General features: G+C 44.8%; 1 protein-coding gene across 1 annotated transcript; it reads left to right on the forward strand.

Moving 5' to 3' along the window:
* The first annotated feature begins 8,106 nt into the window (after positions 1-8,106).
* Positions 8,107-8,560, forward strand: LOC123180508 (small polypeptide DEVIL 4-like). The gene has a single exon (XM_044592577.1). It carries the CDS (start codon positions 8,206-8,208, stop codon positions 8,341-8,343), a length of 138 nt encoding a protein of 45 aa, XP_044448512.1. The 5' UTR covers positions 8,107-8,205; the 3' UTR covers positions 8,344-8,560.
* The last annotated feature ends 10,924 nt before the right edge of the window (positions 8,561-19,484 follow it).

Consider the following 19,484-nt stretch of genomic DNA (forward strand, 5'->3'; position numbering starts at 1 on the left):
TGGGATGGGAGGACTAGTGGCTTTCCAACAGCACTATACAGAATCAGTTTATCTAGCACACTCCATGCTCATGGTTCATTCTGTATCAGCTTTTGAATTTTTAATGCAACAAAAATGTTTTGGTAAAACCGAACAACACTGGACGACAGAAATGAGAAGCTTCAAGGAACTTGCATGCATGCTGCTCCAAATCTCTTGGTCTTGATTTTCTGAGACGCACAGCTCACTGCGAGCAGATCTCATCCGGAGCTATTATGGGTCGTTATTTTCACGGTGACTAGATTATCGGACGATCAGGCAAGCTGACAATTAAATATTTATCCATGAAATCATCCAGGTTTGTGCATTGCACTACAGTGAACTGTTATTGGATGAAATGTTGCTCCCAAGGAGGTATCCATGCAGTGAACAGCCTTGATGGATGCCTCATCCTGAACACAAGCCACTTTAGTTTAGTTTAATTAGTGCAAATTGGCTGGGTTCCGAACATGATGTTCTTTAAATAGTGCAGAGGTCGGTGAATACTCCGTTTATCCCGCCATTGGAGGCCGCGTAAGAAAAGGTTTATCCTGCAACCACTGGCTGTACTTTCTTCAGGATTCACGTCCAAGTTCAGGCCATCCATGTAAACTATGGTGGGATAGCTAAACTAGTGCTAATCATGGTGCTACTTGATGTACTTCGACCAATAGCTCTGAAGTTTTCTTCAAACAAGAGATGTGAAACTGCGGTAATCCACCTTCGCAGCTCCCGCATCGGCGGGCATCGCGCGCTGGCGCTGCCTTCGGAAACCGAATGAAAATTCAGTTTACAAATTTGACCAGACAGAAATGTGCAGTGAGGTGTCTGCATACACTGTGCAGACCTTGTCATTGTGGCTACTACTGGCTACTACTATGACTTTCTGGTCTCCAGACCATTAACCAGTAGCACAAGATGAACATGGTGTTATGCCAGACAGAAAATGTGAACGTGGTTAGTTAGCTGTAACGACGTCTGGGAGACTTGCACAAAGTGCTGTAGAATCCGGATGAAATGACTTGTCTGCAAAGATATTATAAGGATTTGATGCTGTAGATGATGTGCAGAGCTAACATTTCACAGTATCAAAAGCTCACATTTAGCACCTCTCCTGCAGTACTGCAGTTCATACAATGTTAAGTCAAATAGTTTTGAAGTATCATCACTATAAGCTAAGTTCAGAGATTAAAAAAAGGGTCAAAGTCACTGTTTAAGAGCCAAGTCAGAAGCCACTGTTTGGATGAAGGAATATCAAAGTGTTTGATCGGTCGGGGTATGCGGCTCCTAAGCTGGAGCTGGTCGAGTCAAACTAGTTCAACCAATAACCACAGCTCTGTCTGTAACCAGCACTCTTTGTTTCAAGAAACCACAGTTCAGAAATCTCTCTTGTTGTCTTGGATACAAATGGCCTTGATGGATGCCTAGACCTAGAACGAGCTTTCAGGATAGTTTGGTTAATTCACTGGTAACATTAACTTAGTGCAAATTAGCTTGGTCCCAAGCATGCTGTTCTTTTTATTAGTCCGATGGTCGGCGAATCTCGCGTTTAACCTGCCATTGGAGGCCGTATATATATCTTCGTCCAAAATTCAAATAGTTATACACACAACCAATAGAAAATACAAATAAGCAATATTTATGATTCTGAAGATACATTGCGCATGGGATCCCCTAAAAGAACTCCTTGCTCATGGGAGCGAGGACTAGTGGCTTTCCAGCAGTACTATACAGAATCAGTTTATCTTGCTCATGGTTCATTCTATATGTATCAGCTTTTGAATTTTTAATGCAACAAAAATGTTTGGTTAAGCCGAACAGCACTGGACGACAGAAATGAGAAGCTTCAAGGAACTTGCGTGCATGCTGCATTGCTGCTCCAAATCTCTTGGTCTTGATTTTTTGAGACGCGCAGCTGATTGCGAGAAGATCTCGTCCGGAGCTATTATGGGTCGTTATTTTCATCATGACTAGATTATCAGGCGATCAGGCAAGCTGACAATTAAATATTTATCCATGAAAACATCCAGGCTTGTGCATTGCAACAACATGACATCATCCATGCACTGTCACTGAACAACCTTGATGGATGCCTCAACCTGAGCACAAGTGCACATGATGCTTTGTTTAATCAAGGTGTCACTTTAGTTTAGTTTAGTGCAAGTTGGCAGGGTTCCGAACACGATGTTCTTTTATTAGCAGAGGTCGGTGAAGCTCCCGTTTAACCCGCAATTGGAGGCCGCGTAAGAAACCGTTATCCTGCAACAAGTTGCTGTACTTTCTCCAGGATTCACGTCCAAGTTCAGGCCATCCGTGTAAACTATGGCTTGGGACAGCTTCACTAGTGCTAATAATGGTGCTACTTGCTGTACTTCGACCAGTAGCTCTGAAGTTTGCTCCAAACCGGAGATTCGAAACCACGGCACTCCACCTTTGCGGCTCCCGCGTCGGCGGGCATCGCGCGCTGGCGCTGCCTTTGGAAACCGAATGGAAGTTCAGTTTACAAGTTTGACCGGACAGAAATGTGCAATGAGGCGTCTGCGTGGACTTTGCAGACCTGTCAGTCTACTACTGTGGCTTTCTGGTCTCCAGACCATTAACCAGTAGCACAAGATGAACATGGTTTTATGCCCAAAAGGATAAAAAGATTAACATGATTAGTTTGCTGTAGCAACGTCTGACAGACTTGCAATAAATGCTGTAGAATCCGAATGAAATGATTTGTCTGCAAAGTATTATAAGGATTTGATGCTGTAGATGATGAACATAATGTGCAGAGATAACATTTCACAGTATCAAAATCTTTGACTAAAGCTCACATGTAGCACCTCCCCTGCAGTAGTGCAGTTCATATGCAATGTGAAGTCAAATAGTATAAAAGTATCATCACTACCAGACGAGTTCAGAGATAGGAGAAAAAGGTTCAAAGTGCCACAGTTCAGAAATATCAAAGCGTTCGGTCTCGGTCAGGTTATGCGGCTCCTGAGCTGGATCTGGTTGACTTAAGCTCATGAGTCAAACTAGTTCAACCAATAACGACCACAACTTTGTCTGCAACTAGCTCCTCTGCACTCTTTGTGGCAAGTAACCACAGTTCAGAAACTCCCCTTGCTGTCTTGCATACAAATGGCCTTGATGGATGCCTCGACCTGGAACAAGCTTGCAGATACATGGGTTAATTCATTGGTCACCTTATAATTTAGTGCAAATTAGCTTGGTCCCAAGCATGTTGTTTTTCTTTTTATTAGCCCGCCGGTGGGCGAATCTCGCACTTAACCCGCCATTGGAGGCCGTGTAAGAATCTCTTATCCTGCAACTACTTGTTGCATTCATCTATGATTCATGTCCATGTTCAGGCCATTGTTGTAACTTGTAACGCATACCACTGAATCTCTTATGCCACAATGTACACCAATGTGGTGGTCTCTTGGATATGATTCCTTGTCCCATGGTCAGAATTCTTTTTATGGTAGCATCACCAACCACCACACATGTCCTAGAGCCGTTTCGAAGATATCACAGTGGGTAGCTAGACAAGAATATCTTCTCCGATCGAAAATCTGCAACGAAAATGGAGCCCGGCATTAGCTAGGTGGTTAGCACGGCGATCGATCGGGAGATCGGGACGCACCTGCGATATCTCCAGCCTCCAGGATCATCGTACTGTCACACTGCAATAATACACATACACGTACGTTTAGTGTCCTTTCCGTACTGGCCAGTACGGGGCGCAGCTTCAGCACCGAATCTGCTCATGTGGTGTGGTGGCCTTTTTTGCTAGCTACTCCTCCACCTTCCCGGGTTTCATGATTTCCAGAGTATACATGGTTGTTCCCTAAGAAAAAGACTGCATTGCCATTACAGTTATGCTCGGTAATGATAGCAGCGATTTAACGATAACAACGAAATAAAAAGCTCATAAAGCTAATCCAGGCTCAAGCTGCTGGGATGCCAGGACTAGGTCGTAAAGACCGCCCATGGGAGGAAGTTTGTGTACAGAGAGAAGAATTGTTAGTGTTCTACGTATTAGTAACTGGTTGCTGGGCCTAATGGGCCAAAACAACTGCACGTCGAGTTGACTCACGACGAAACCGTCTCAGATTCTTTTTGTGAAGCCGGCCCATCTAGAGAGAGGATTTCTAGCAAAGCCGGTTTCTACCGGTGTCCTGCTAGCCAACTAAAGTGTGCCATGTGTTTGCGTACACATATCACATACGAAGTATTCTATTCATTTCCTTTATCATACGTTGTTTCTTCTTCTTCTTTTTTTGCTGGGACCTATCCACTATTTAGGAGCAGGACTTTATTGCACTCAACATATTTTATTCTTTCACCCTCACAATCCACCCACCCATACTTTTAGTTTGATCCTAAAATTTATAACATGAAACCTTTTGAGCCAATGATCCGGTTTATAATCTGTGAGAAGATTTGTTTTCATGACATTCAAATCGTTAAATCAAGATCAATCTTGGACATGTTTTGAACAAGCTTAAATTCAAATTATGATACCGTAATGAAACTTATATGAAATACGAGATGATACATTAATGAAATTAGAATGAACCAATAATGAAAACATGCAAAAAAGGTGTAATAAACCAAAATTAAACTTAAATCTAATCTGAGATGAAGCATTAATGAATTGTGCAATGAAACAATAACGAAAACATGCAAAGGAAATGTATGAAAAAAAAATGAAAACATGTAAAATAGTGATGAGATGGAAATGAAATCGTATGGAAAATATGTGAAAAGAATACTTTAAGAGCCCAACCCAACCATGAAAGATAATTTAACAAAATGATAAGAAAACTTATTTGAAAACTCTAAAAATAGAAATGAACCATGAATGAAATAGTACTGAAATCCGGAATGAAAAGGCAATGAAAACTTGTAATGAAAAATAATAATAATACATGTAAAAGTATGATGAAACACACATGAAAACTTTCATATAAGATTCAATGTAGTTTCATAATTTGATTTTTTTTCAAACATGTTCAAAACTGATCTTGTTTTGAAGATTTAAATATCATGAATATTAATATCCAAACATTTGCGATTGGATATTTGGCTCAAAAGATACAATTGCTACAGACTATATAATCCAACTAAAAAGCGTCCGTGGGTGGAATGTAATACCACCTTTAACTCCAAACATACCCACTAGTCACTCAACTGTGGGGCCTCCTCACTAACTGTCCCACACATCATGGAGCTGGATAAGAAAGTTAGATGGATTGAAGGAGAGAAAAGGTACTATGATACTATGGTATATATGTGATACGAGCACTCCCAAGCAATGATGGACGGCAATAATCTATCCGGTTGAAACTTGTTCCGCTAGAAAATCTTTTCACCATCTTTCTGATTGTGTATCATATTTTTATTGGCTTTTGGAGAACAACCGCCTTGAATAAGGTTTATCTTGACGGTTTTTTGTACCGTTTCAGATGAGGTGTCTTGGATAGGCGTAGTTTCTACACGGGTGAGAAGGACTCGAAGGCATGATATAAATGATAAAAATATTTGTGTAGTTTGTATATGATCGTAGTATGCTCATGAACTCTTTATTTTGGAAATTTTCAAAAATACCCTTGCAAGTTTCAAAATAGAATCATGAAAAAACATGTCAACAAAGTTTCATGAAAAAATATTTTAATTATGAGCTACATAGGAAAAAAAATGATGATCTATAGTTGTGAATAGTCTTACCACCCGTGCATACGTGAATACTTACAGCCATAAGTTTATTAGGAAACATGATAACAAAAACACCTTTCTTCCAAAGAAATGTCTTCCGTATAGAGATACACACTCGCACCCATGTTTTCGCATCCAACTGATTAACACTTAGACAAGGACTTTCATCTTAGAGAGGCCAGGCCCCACTAATCAAGTCAGTACATCCGCCTAACAGCATGCCTTCAACAAGGAGGTGAGCAAGTACTTCATTTCTAGATCCAAAAGTGATGGCCGGGCCATATGTTTTCTTTGTGGAATTGATGTTCTCGTCACCATTTCAACCTTCCATGAGTTGCGCAGCCCATGACTGTGTTTTTGGAGCTAGTCACCCATGAAAGGCCACAATCAAAACTTCTCTCAATTGTGAATTGGCCTGACAAAGATCACTTAGACTAGACCAAGTCAGTGTTTATCTACCGAGGCCACCCCTATTAAGGAGCCGGTGGTCTAACCATCTCCATCGGATGAATGACTAGAAGTGCAAAGCGAGTGGGTGGTTCTAGCGTGAGTTGGACAAGACCTAGCCTTGCCATGGTGCACACTGAAACATCTGATACTGTTAGCTAATGGCAAGCCAATAGATTCATTATAGCTGATGCCATGCCATTGCCAGCCTCCCTCTCTCGATCGATGGACCAGCAGGTTATGATATGCGCAAGTAGCCTGCCCCTCTGTCTCTCTTCCCCAGTTGGCCATTTACACGCTATATAAGCATCGCACGCGCTGCGCACTTGGCCACAACCACACAGCAGATGAGCAGAGTCACCTCCGTTTCTGGTAGCAGTGCGAGTGCAGAGCCTAGCAAGCTCAACCACCCTCTTGTTCAGGCGCCCCTTTTAGCTCGAGATGGAGTACAGGGTGAAGAGCCATGGCGGCAAGCACAAGGGGTCAGGAGGATCACGAGGGCTGAGCAGGATGCTGAGGGAGCACAAGGCCAGGCTCTACATCATCCGCCGATGCGTCGTCGCGCTCCTCTGCTACCACGACTAGCACTAGCAGATCCACCTCTGCTCTTCTGCTCCTGATCTGATCCTTGATTCTAGCTAGGCTTGACAGAGTAGTTCTCTGGAGCGTGCGTCTGTCTGTGTACATAGGTAGGATAGTTCAAGAAGTTCATGCTGCTGACAGCTAGAGTAATTTGGATGTCCAAGTTTTGGTGTGATGTGGTTTGGTGCTTGATCCTAAGTCCTGCAATGGCAAGGATGTGCATGTATGGGTCTGTTGGGTGTTGGCATCCTCATTGTGTATTTCACATTTGCTCCATTGGAAATGAAAGGTCTCGAAAAATGAAAGATCTATGAAAAGGTTTCTCTCTTTCCCCTCCACCGCTTTTGGCAGTATTAATTAAATATCCTTCACTATTTGACTAAAAATGGAACGAAATGAGATTGGATTGTTCCTTAGTTGAAAAGACATGTCTTGAGCAATCAGAGAAGCACTTTGATAAACATATTTTATCTTTACTGACTCAATTAAGGCATTAGTGTTTGTTCTATTGCACAAAAAAGATCGCATTTTTGCACTTCGTTCAAATAAGAGTTGTACCGGACGGAATTATCCTCTTTCTCAGTATGATCTCTGTTCCATTTTTATTATCTGTACGGTCGGAGGCTCGGAGCATGATTCCTGGTCTCTACCTAATTGTGAATGAGAATATGCATCCTTGGGGAGTGTTCTTACTTCATTCAAGGTGTGAACTATTACAAACACATTGCCATCTCGAAGGCGTGCATTTCGTGAATCCGCATTACTTTTTTTTTTGAAAAGGAGGATTACCCCCGGCCACTGCATCTGAACGATGCATGCAACCATTTTATTAATTATTCACAAAGACCTTACAAAGTAGCAAGAGTAGGTTGCAAATTTGCTCAAAATTCAAAGTAGCTGTAACACGAGCAGATTAAGCTTTGTTTAGAAGAACGAACAGGTTAAGTTGTAGTACATGGCTCATGGAAAAATTATTATTTGCTCTAGAAAAGATTATTGTTCCTGAAGTTGACAGTAAAATTTCCTGATGCTAAATGGTATAATCGGAAAACTGGCAGCAGCATCACATATATGTTAGTTCAGTATACAGGGGCAAATTTACTCGCATTCGAATCAGCTGTCACCTTGAGAGAGGGTGCCTGCGTAGCAGCTCCACACTTCTACAAGGGGTATATGCCCCCATTCCCATCTCTCTGCCCAATGCCTCGCTGTCTCTCTAATCTCTATCACCAGATTTTTATACGCGCAAGTAGGCAAAGAGGTGAGGATCATGTGAGCGAGCCTGTCACTGTGCCATTTGGCCTTGACCCTCCTATATAAGCACGCCAAATGCTGCACATTTGGCCACAACCACAGCAGAGACAGATCCACCCAGCAGTAGCAGTGGGAGAGCAGAGCAGGGAGCCCTCCAGCTCACCTAGTTCAGCCACCCTCCTGCTCTGTTCAGCCAGTATGGACAAGGTGAAGAGCCATGGCAGCAAGCAAAGGCGGTCAGGAAGAGGAAGGATCAGCAGGATGTTGAGGCAACAAAAGGCCAGGCTCTACATCATCCAGCGATGCGTCGTCATGCTCCTCTGCTACCATGACTGACCATAGTCCATAGGCGTTCGGTTCTCGTTTGTAGCTAGGCTAGGCTTGACAGATTCTTTGGTGTGTGTGTGTGTGTGTGTTCATAGGGTGTAAGTTGTTCAGAAGTTTCAGGTTGATTTTGCTGACGGTTAGTTTGGATGTTGAAGTTTTGTGTGGTGTTATGTGGTGCTCCTAAGTCCTGCAACGGCAAGGATGTGCGTGTATCGATGTGTTAGGTCTTGGCATCTTTGTTGTGAATTTGCTCGATCAGAAAAAGAAGATCTCTGAAAAAGCAAGAATAGCATGAAAGTTCTCAGAACGGTTATCTCTTGGCATCCCATCATTGTATGATCAGTACTGTTAAATCATGGTTGCGAGTCTATGCCTAGTTACCACATTGCTAATGCATATATGCATCCTTTGGAAATGTTTTTATTCGATTGGATTGGGTATGTTGTTCGACTGATTTAGCACACAAGGGTATCTCAAAGGTGTGCATTTTGGGAATTTGTGGCAATATCGAGGTGAAACTGGCAAGAGCAGTCTGCATATTTGATCAAAATTCAAATACTTTTATACACAACCAAAAGAAAATTCAAATATGTAAAATTATGATTTCTGAAGATACATTTCCCTGATGCTGACAGTTTTCTTTGAGTTCAGTATTTCTGATAGTAACCTCAACTTAGAACTTAGAACTGTAGTGCTCATGGGATTTCCTAAAAAAGAACTCCTTGCTCATGGGACTACTGGCTTTCTAGCAATACTATACAGAATCAGTTTATCTAGCAACCTCCTTGCTCATGGTTCATTCTATATCAGCTTTTGAATTTTTAATGCCTCAAAAATGTTTGGTAAAACCGAACAGCGCTGGACGACAGAAATGGGAAGCTTCAAGGAACTTGCATACATGCTCTGCAAATCTCTTGGTCTTAATTTTTTCAGACGCACAGCTCACTGCGAGCAGATCTCGTCTGGTGCTACTGTGCGTTGTTATTTTCATGGCGACTAGATTATCAGACGATCAGGCAAGCTGACAGTTAAACATTTATCCATGAAAACATCCAGGTTCGTGCATTGAAACGAAGGTGGGTTTTGGACATCTCACCACAATATCTTCCCAACAATTATTTGGTGAAATGTTGCCCCCAAGGAGGCATACATGACATCATTCATGCACTGAACAGCCTTGATGGGTGCCTCAACCTGAACACAAGCTCACATGCTTGCTTTGTCTAATCATGGATTAACTTTAGTTTAGTGCAGATTGGCTGGGTTCCAAACACGATGTTCTTTTATTAGTCCAGAGGTCGGTGAAGGCCCCGTTTAACCCGCCATTGGATGCCGCGTAAGAAAAGCTTATCCTGCAACAACTTGCTGTATTTTCTTCAGGATTAACGTCCAAGTTCAGGGCATCCATGTAAAGTATTGCTTGGGACAGCTTAACCAGTGCTAATCATGGTGCTACTTGCTGTACTTCGACCAGTAGCTCTGAAGTTTGCTCCAAACCAGAGATTCGAAACCACGGCACTCCACCTTCGCAGCTCCAGCATCGTCGGGCATCCCGCGCTGGTGCTGCCTTTGAAAACCGAATGAAAATTCAGTTTACAAATTTGGCCAGACAGAAATGTGCAGTGAGGTGTCTGTATGGACTGTGCAGACCTGTCACTGTGGCTACTACTATGTCTCTCTGGTCCCAAACCATTAACCAGTAGCACAAGATGAACATGGTTTTATGCCAGAAAGAAAATGTGAACGTGGTTACTTAGCTGTAACGACGTCTAAGAGACTTGCAATAAGTGAAGTAGAATCTGGATGAAATGACTTGCCTGCAAAGATACTATAACGATTTGATGCTGTAGATGATGAACATAATGTGCAGAGATAACATTTCACAGTATCAAAATCTTTGACTAAAGCTCACATTTAGCACCTCTCCTGCAGTACTGCAGTTCATGCAATGTGAAGTCAAATAGTTTTAAAGTATCATCGCTATGAGACAAGTTCAGAGATAAGACCAAAAAAAGGTCAAAGAGCCTGGTAGCATTGTTTAAAGAGGCAAGTCAGAAGCCATTATTTGGATGAAAGGAATATCAATGCGTTTGGTCGGTCGGAGCACGCAGCTCCTGAGCTGGAGCTGGTTGACTATACCTCATGAGTCAAACTGGTTCAGCCAATAACCACAGCTCTGTGACAGGCTCCTCCGCGGTATTTTTTGCAAACTTTCTATCATTTTCCATGCATTAGCTACTCTGTCAAATATAATCCTCCGCAGATCCTCGATGATTCTCTATGCCTGATTATAAGCAGGGAAGTAATATACAGTGATACATTAGTCGTGTGTCAAAGCTTCAGCTATAAATTATGCAGAACTGAAGGACACTGTCCATACTGAAATATTCAAGTATGTCTGCATTTCCAAAAAAGTAAGGCACTACAGACTACAAGATAATTTCTCAGAGAAATTGTTAAAAATTTGTTCTTGGTGGATGGCTCGACCTGGAACAAGCTTGCAGGATGCCTTGGTTAATTCACTGGTCGCCTTACTTTAGTGCAAATTTGCTTTGTCCCAAACATTATGTTCTTCTTTTATTAGCCTGACGGTCGGCGAAACCCGCGTCTAACCCACCATTGGAGGCCGTATAAGAAATCTCTTATCCTGCAACGACTTGTTGCTTTTCATCCTTGATCATGTCCAAGTTTAGGCCATTGTTGTAATGCACAACTTGACAGACAGGCTCCGGTGGTAATCTTTGTGCTAGTTCTCCACAGTTGCCATAAACCACAGAACTGAAAATTGTCACTCTTTCCTCACAGCATTGGCTTCAGACACCAGCTTCAAATATACAATAAGTATCTCCTTTGATTTGTGTCCACATGGAGAGTGCAGAGCTGTCAATTTAGGAGCAGAAGATGCAAAAGAAGTGCCATATGTTCGATCCGGGTGAAACGGCCCGTTTGCAAGATATGGTGAGGATTTGATGCTGTAAGATGATGAACATGGTTGTTCATGATTCTCAAAAAAAATTAACTTGATTCTCAAAAGAACATGGTTGTTCATTGATAGCATTTCACAGCAGAAAAATCTTTGTCGAAAGATCATATGTATCAACTCACCTGCATTTCTGTCCATGCAATCAAAGTCAAATAGTTTAAAACTGTGATCACCAACAAAATAGTTCAGTTCAGTCTTCTCTACAATAAATAAATGTTCAACGATGATGAAAAAAAGTCAAATAGCCCAGTAGTTTTGTTTGGTCAGGTAAGTCAGAAGGCATTGTTTATTTATTTGGACGAATGAGAATCAAATCGTCTGGTTGGTCGGGAGCTAGAGCTGGTTGACATTTTGCTCATGGGTCAAAATGATTCAGCCAGTAATCTTAGTTCAAAACAGGGCTTGGAACAGCTTGCCTACTGCTAAGTTTTTTTTTTCTTTTTCGAAAAGGGGGGACACCCCGGCCTCTGCATCAGAACGATGCATACGGCCACATATAAAAATAAAAATGAGGTTCAACAAGGTCTTAATGTCTCAAAGCAAAAAAGAAAACGGCAAGCTCACACAGAGCCACAACGCCAAGAACAAAACTCCCAAAAGCCACAACCGGCTGGCATATGATGCTACTTGTTGTACTTCGACCACTAGCTCTAAAGTATGGGCAGTTTGAAACCGGCACACCGCAGCACACAGCTCCCGCATCGGGGGGCATCACGCTGGCGCTGCTGCCTTCGAAAACCGAATGAATGTTTAGTTTACAAAATTGGCCAAACAAAGATATGAAATGAGGTCTCTGCATGAACTGTGCAGACCTGTCAGTGTACTACTGCGTCTTTCTGGTCACCAGAGTCCAGACTATTAACCAGTAGCACAAGATGAACATGGAAATTTCTCAAAAAAAAAATTGAACATAGTTAGTTAGCTGTAACGATGTCCCAGAGACTTGCAATAAATGCTGTAGAATCCGAGATGGTTGACTTTTTGCTCACGGGTCAAACTGACCCAACCTGTAAGCACAACTCTGTAACCGGCTCCTCTGTACTCTTTGTTGCAAACTTTTCTATTACGTTTTCATCCGGATTATAAGTTGCAGCAATGGCTTGTGTGACAAGAATTCAGCTGCAATTGAAGGGCATTTTCAGAAACGATGAGCACTACAGTCACCCTGTTATGTTGCAAGTAACAACAGTTCAGAGACCCCTCTTGCATAAAATGGCCTTGATGGATGCCTCGACCTGGAACAAGCTTGCGGGATGCTTTGGTTAATCCACTGATCACCTTAAATTTAGTGCAAATTAGTATGGTCCCAAGTATGCTGTTCTTTTCTTACTCAAAGGTCGGCGAAACCTGCGTTTAAACTGCCATTGGAGGCCGCATAAGAAACTTTATCCTGCAATCAGTTGCTGAATTTCGCCCATGATTCATGTCCAGGTTAGGCCCATTGTTGCTGTACTTGTGCTAGTTAATTGGCGGACGAAGTTGGCGCAAACCACAGATCTGAAACCGTGTAGCTGTACCTCGCAGCATTGGCTTCAGACACCAGCTACAACCTGCAAGTATGCAGTCTGGTTATCTGAACCACATTATTTTGGCTCGTTTTTGTCAATTGCTCAATGATGATTTGTGTCCACATAACCATTAACCAGCAGCAGAAGATGGAAAAACTAAGAGATTTGCAAGAAGTGTCGTGTGATCCGGGAGAAATGACTTGTTTGCAAGATATGGTGAGGATTTGAGATGTTGTAGATGATGAATATGGCTGTGCGCTGGTAACATTTCACAACATCAAAATCTTTGACCAAAGATCATATGTAGCAACTCACCCGCACTTCAGTCCATGCAATGAAAAGTCAACTAGTTTAAAAGTGTGATCACCAACAGAAGTTTTGTACAGTCCCCTCAAAAAATAAACAAATGTTCAATGATGATGAAAAAAGTCCGGTCCCTTGCGCGACAGATGTGCACCAAGGCAGTAGCCGATCCGCCGGTCCGGGAGTCTGAAGACCTGGACCCCAGACCGTCAAAACCTTATGCCAAACTGATCGTGGGAACGGGCACGCCACTATCAAATGCTCCATATATAGTTTCTTGTCCAATGCGCACGTAGTTCCAAACTGACCGCGAGAATATCTCTATTATTAAAGGGCAATCGAACGTCGTGATGGTTCGACCTCATTCAACCTGCCCGCGCTAAAAGGGATCCAAGGGAACAACGCACGTTCGAGGACAGGAAAAAAACGAAACAACTCGCACGATCTCCAACTCCTTCCCCGACCTTCCGGTTTGTCTCTCCAGATATCTCTCCCCCAAACACGACCCATCCACATCCACACCCCATCTCCCACGACCACCCAGCCCCTCCATGTCCATCGATCGCGGCACTCTCCGGCGACCGCTCGACACCTCCTCTTCCGTGAACATGCCTCTCTTTACGCTCATCTATTAGGTGCGCCCGGCCCATTGACCTTTCGCCATGGCCGCCTCCGCGCGCACGACCGCTGCCGCAGCGGGCGTTCTCCATGTCGTGTCGTGAGCTCTGAAGAGTCCGGCGGCGCCGTCACGTCGGCCTCTCTCGCCGCGATCCACGAGGTCATGGCACTTAGCATGCCCTCACCCCTCGGCTCCGCCTGCGGGTGGTCGTCGACGCCATCGCCAGCTGCTGCTTTGAGGCCGGAGTTGTGGCTGCCACCAAGGAGGCCATCTCGATGCGGATGCTGCAGGACGTGCCTGCACTACCCTGCCACCCCTACGTTTCCGGACCAGTACATCTGCTCCGTCGTGAACACATGCTTCGTGTCATACAGGCCGCCGCACAGGGTGAGCTCCTGCAGCGGTTTAGGTATATATGTGCATCGCACAAGGGCAACTACAGTTTCTTGCAAGTTAAAGTAAACTGGATGGGCTAATCTTCAGTTTCTCCACCAAGATATATTTTACTTCAACAAGAAAAAGTGCAGAAAAACCATATAAAGTGTTATTTTCTTGATGCGTTAAACACGCACAATCAATTTGGTCTGATGAGAGGAGAGACCCCCCGGCCCCCGCGTCGCTCCGCTTGGGGCGACTCGGGTGGCGACCAACCCTAGCCGCCGAACCTTCCCTCCCCCCTCCCCCCTCCCCCCTCGCCGCCGCCCGAGGAGACGTCCGGCGCCGTCTGCGGGGTCGTCAAGGACGGCGGCGGCGAGGATCTGCTGCTCCCGCCTGGAGGGCTCCGGACGCCGAGGCGGCGGCCTCGGGTGGCGAGGCGGCGCTGTCTCTTCTGCAAGCGGCGTCGCAGGTGGTGCCCCTCCGTTTCCTCGGCCGCGAGGGTGGCGAGGGACGGCGGGAGCTGTCGCCGGCCGCAGCGGGTGTTGCGCCCTCCTCGCTCGCGGCTGGATCTGAAGGCAGTCTCCCTCCCCCACGCAGCACTTTGCCCCACCGGATCTGGTCGTCGGTGGCCTCTGGCCGCCGGATCCGTTGTCGGGCTGCCTGGAGGTGCGGACCGAACCGGGAGAAATCCTTGGCTGGTGTGCTCTAGCCACGACGGCGGCGACACCGGCCGGTGCCGTTCCCCTCCTCGGAGGCGCCGTCGAGGTTCGTGCCCTCTCCCTCCCGCTCCATGCCCAGGAGAAATCCCATGTCTTGCTAAGACAGGTCGACAACGGCGCGGCGTGCTCCGCCTCCTTCTTGAAGGTGCCGGCTTGGGCAAGGTGGGAGAGTGTTGTGGTGCTGGGCGGTGGTGGCTGGGTTGCTGTGTCTTCGGCAAGGGATTTGGAGCATGGTGCTTTTGTCTCTGAATTAGTGTTGGTGTGTTGTCCTCTCGATGGTCGTTGGCCGATCTGTGCTTGCTTGCTCAACGTCTTTGCCTCGGGCAGGAAGGGGATAGGGATCCTCTCCTTTGTGTTGGCAGCACCCAGATGCGGTTGCAAGGCCACGGAGCTGATTCTGCGGGTTGTTCTGATTCCAGTTATGGATGCTCCATTTTCTCCTTGCTGTTTGTTTGTTCAGTGACAGCTTCCTTGTGCAGTTTTTCCTCTTCGTGCTTGTATCAGTGGGCTGCGGTGTGGACTTTCATCTGGTACCCTTCGTGCAGCGGCGTGTCGAGCTGAGTATCTCCCTTGGTGCCCAGAATCATGCCCTTTCCTTGCTCTAGGGAGGGCAATTTCATCTTCCGGCGGTCCGGCGCCTTTCGAGCCAAGGCGAGGGGCAGGGGTCCCCTCCGGATTTGGAGAGGAGTGGCATGGTTTCGATGTGCACCTTCCAGGGTAGATGAGGGCTCGGTTCATCGACGTTGGGCAATGGCTCCGCCCGAAGTTCCCCTCTGTTTGTCCTACTGATTATAGTTCACTTGGAGGACTCCGTCGACTACAAGCTAGTGCTTATTCTGTTTACTTTTATAGGGCGTGTAGTCTTTGGTACTTGTAAACTGCTTCGGCATCATCGTGTACCTGCAGTTTGTTTTCTTTTCTGTTTCCAGTTGGTTGTATTGGTGGCCTTGTGTAATCCCTGGCCGATTGATGGCTTTGTTAATTTAAAGTCGGGCTCTTCTTGAGCTTTCGTTCTAAAAAAAAATTGGTCTGATGAGTCTATGTCAATTGAACTACCACTCGAATTATAGCAATTCCAAGCTTTTTTCTACAGCTGCAATTTGCTGACACAGTTGAGTTCTCTGAAAGTTTTGCGGCACACATAATTGATTTTGCCAATGTTAATCCCATTGTGCCTGTGATAACAAAGGTGAATTGTGTTTTCAAGTTTGTAGTATTGTTACTACTGTCAGACAACTAAAGTAGCTGTTATGCATACTGACTGGGGTGTGGACTCTATTTTTTAAGGACAAAACTCAAGTGAGATTTTGCTTCCATGGGTCTTCCTTCCTTTTACAATTAGTTCGTCAAATCTTTACTGACAATTTATTATTTCTCTTTGTGTGCGCATTGCCCTTAGCATCCATTTGACAAGTTAAAATTAACTAGTTGGCCTCATTAGGGTTATATCAGAGATTCTGCGGAAAAAGAAGTCAGCTTGTCATCTACTTAGTGTCTCTACCTATGCTGATTGAGTGTTGACTTCTCACACATATCCCAACTACTTCTTCATTTTTTTCCCATCACTCATCAGACACGACATGTATATACACTGGTAAGCATTATTTACATGTACGACTAAGGCATAAATATCACATCCTATTGTCTTGGTTAACAGCTTGTTTTTCAAAATGCAATTTCCAGCATGTCATTAGCCAAATTAGAAGTATATAAGGAGACTGTAAAGTAATATGATATGTTCATCACACTTTAAAATCAACATAAAATGGAACAAATGCATTTGCATTTATAATCTGTTACCAAACAATGAGGTTCTCATATTGATGTGTTTTAATTTTATTTACGTCCAACTCAGGCTTCAACCGATCACTGATCTACTGATGTCCTTAAGCGACGTTTTTGAGCTATCTGGTAGCACGTACTGATCATTTCATCACTTTGTGGTGATGCAGGATGCACATCAGTGCCGCAAAACCCATGGTCACAATCATGTCTTTCACAGCCGGTGTGGTGTGCCTAAGGTTAAGCCACCACCAATGGAGGTGACATTTTTTTTGTGGAGGTCGATGGCGGTGGCACAAACGGCGAGCAGCTGGTAAAGTAAGGAAGGTCGTCATGAAGGTTGGTGTGCAAAAGTGCTTTGATTGCTTCTAGCACTAGGATGCAGATGCAGATGGTAGTGAATTATATATAACTTACAAGATTTTTTATAAAGATATTCATAGTAGCATTTTAGAGTAAATAACATAAAACTACTACTTTACAGGTTAGGGTTCTAAAAAACTACCGGTTTTAAATTTTTCTCAGATAACTACCAAGTGGGTGGTCAGCTGTTTCAAAAAACCCAAATTCCGCATTGCTAACGTTTAAACCGATTTATGACAGATTGGACCCACTCCTAAATAATCTGTTAGTTGACTGTTTTGTTTGACCGTTAACTTATTGTGGGACCCACGTGTAAGATGTCTCTTCTTCCTCCTACCATTTCTTCTCTCCTTATCTCTTTCTTTCCCATCTCCTCCTCCCGGCAAAGGCCCGACCACGGCCACCCCCACCACGCCCCGCGCCCAGGAGCAAGGGCCGGCCGCCGCGAGCCGCCCCCAGGAGCAAGGGTCGGCTGCCGCGAGCCGCCCCCAGGAGCAAAGGCCGCCGCGAGCCGCCGCGCCCAGGAGCACAGGCTGCCGCGAGCCGCGCGCCGCGCCCAGGAGAAGCGACAGCGGCCGGCAAGGAGCTCCGCCTGGACCCAGCCCGTCGGCCTCCTAGAGAAGCCCCGCATTTCGCGCTGAGGAACGCTGCGGCCGAGCCGCCTACTTCCGCCTGGCCCGCAACCTGGTCGCCGGCGTTGTTCCTGTCGCGACGGAAGGAGCTCCACGCGTCGCCCGGGACGGAAGGGAGCTCCACGGCGGTGCCATGGCTGCTGGCCGGCGAACCTCACGCCGGCTGCTGGTGCACGACCACGGGAAGGGACCCGATTGCTTTTTCAAAAATTTGTAGGGACCCGATTGTGTTTTGAAAATTTTGCAGGGACCTGATGGCATTTTTGAAAAGTTTACAGCCACTGACATGTGGAACCCACATGTCAGTTAACGGTCAAACAAACGGTCAAATAAACGGATCGTTTAGGTGCGGGCCCGACCTGTCATAAACCTGTTTAATTTTTTAACAACGAAGATTTTGGGTTTTTTGAAACAGCCGACCACCCATTTGGTAGTTATCTGAGAAAAATTTAAAACCAGTAGTTTTTTGGAACCCTAGCCTGTAAAGTAGTAGTTTTATGCTATTTACTCTAGCATTTTAGGAAATATGTAAACATGCCTTCATTGTGTGCTCTATCGACATGTGAGCGAGTCAAACATAACTATAAGAGATTACGTGCCTTGTAACTATAGTGAACGGTTAAAAAAATTCTAGAAGGAATGAGGATTTTTTTTTACGTAAGGTTGTCGTGCATTGCACTTGCAAGCTTACTAGATGAGAAGTTGAGATTGTTGATTTTGCTGCTTGAAAGAGCTGAGTTCCAATAATGGATGGATTTGTTTCATGGTAAGAGTTATTTGTTTTAATGCGGATGGGGTGTTCTTTATCACCAAATTCCATGCTATTTGTTGCAGGCGTTCCACTTGCTTTCCAATCATGTTTGCACCACAACAATGTCACACTTATCAATGCAACATAGTGCTAGGCCTTGATTCAGTTGTTTTTATTTCAGATTTTAGTATGGAGCGACTAGGCCTTGATTCAGTTATTTTTGTTTCATATTTTAATAGCTGAGCGATGGTGTGATTTTTTTTAAAAAATGAGGATAACCCCGCACCTCTACATCAGGATGATGCATGCAGCCATATATTATTAAAAGTGCATAATCCAGCAGCCGAATACCGTCGACCTTGAAATAAATCGGAAAACAAACCCTGAGGCCGTATACCTCGTGACAGTACCTCCCCCAGATAGCTACTAATCCCTATGATACAAGACACAATATAAACAAAAATACACAACTACTAGGCTACGCCTTCAAAAAGGAATCACTGCACGTGCGCCGATGATGGTGAGTCCACCACAAGGTTGAACTACGGATTCTCATCCCCAAATCCAAGCTTCAATCCACCGCCCCAGCAAGGACACGACATAGCACGCGACAACATATTCCGATCAAAGATCTTGTGTTCCACCGGAGTGCATAAACTTGTTGCTGAAGCTGTCTATGCCATCCGCCCTTATCCGTCTAGCGACACCTCGATAGACGGATACCTCTCGAGGAGACAACGGAAGACAAAGACGTCCCATACCGCCTGTCTGGCGCTGTCCCTCGACGGCGGCGGAGGGGAAGGAGGGATGTGAACGAGGTGGCTGGGGTCCCCCCCCCCCCCCCCCATCGCCTTGGAGGGGCGAGCGACGAGGGGGTACGAGGTGGCTTCTTTTACCTAACTTGCATCGTACGTGTAGATCTCCCCGCTCACAAAGTAGCGATGATGTGATGGAAATGGAGCTAGAGGCACAACCTAGAATTAAGCAGACGAGTATAAGGAACAGATGGAGACGAGGCCATTTTCTTTATGTTTGCCTAGGATCTAAAGATCAATGATCATGTGTTAATATCTTTTGATTATTGATCAATTTCTATTTGTTTCTTTGTTTGT

The sequence above is a fragment of the Triticum aestivum genome, chromosome 1A, assembly GCF_018294505.1.
Source record: "Triticum aestivum cultivar Chinese Spring chromosome 1A, IWGSC CS RefSeq v2.1, whole genome shotgun sequence".
In the NCBI taxonomy this organism is placed as follows: Eukaryota; Viridiplantae; Streptophyta; class Magnoliopsida; order Poales; family Poaceae; genus Triticum; species Triticum aestivum.

Excerpts from the sequence above, each read along its gene's own strand:
- LOC123180508 (XM_044592577.1), top strand. The coding sequence starts at position 8,206 with ATGGACAAGGTGAAGAGCCATGGCAGCAAGCAAAGGCGGTCAGGAAGA.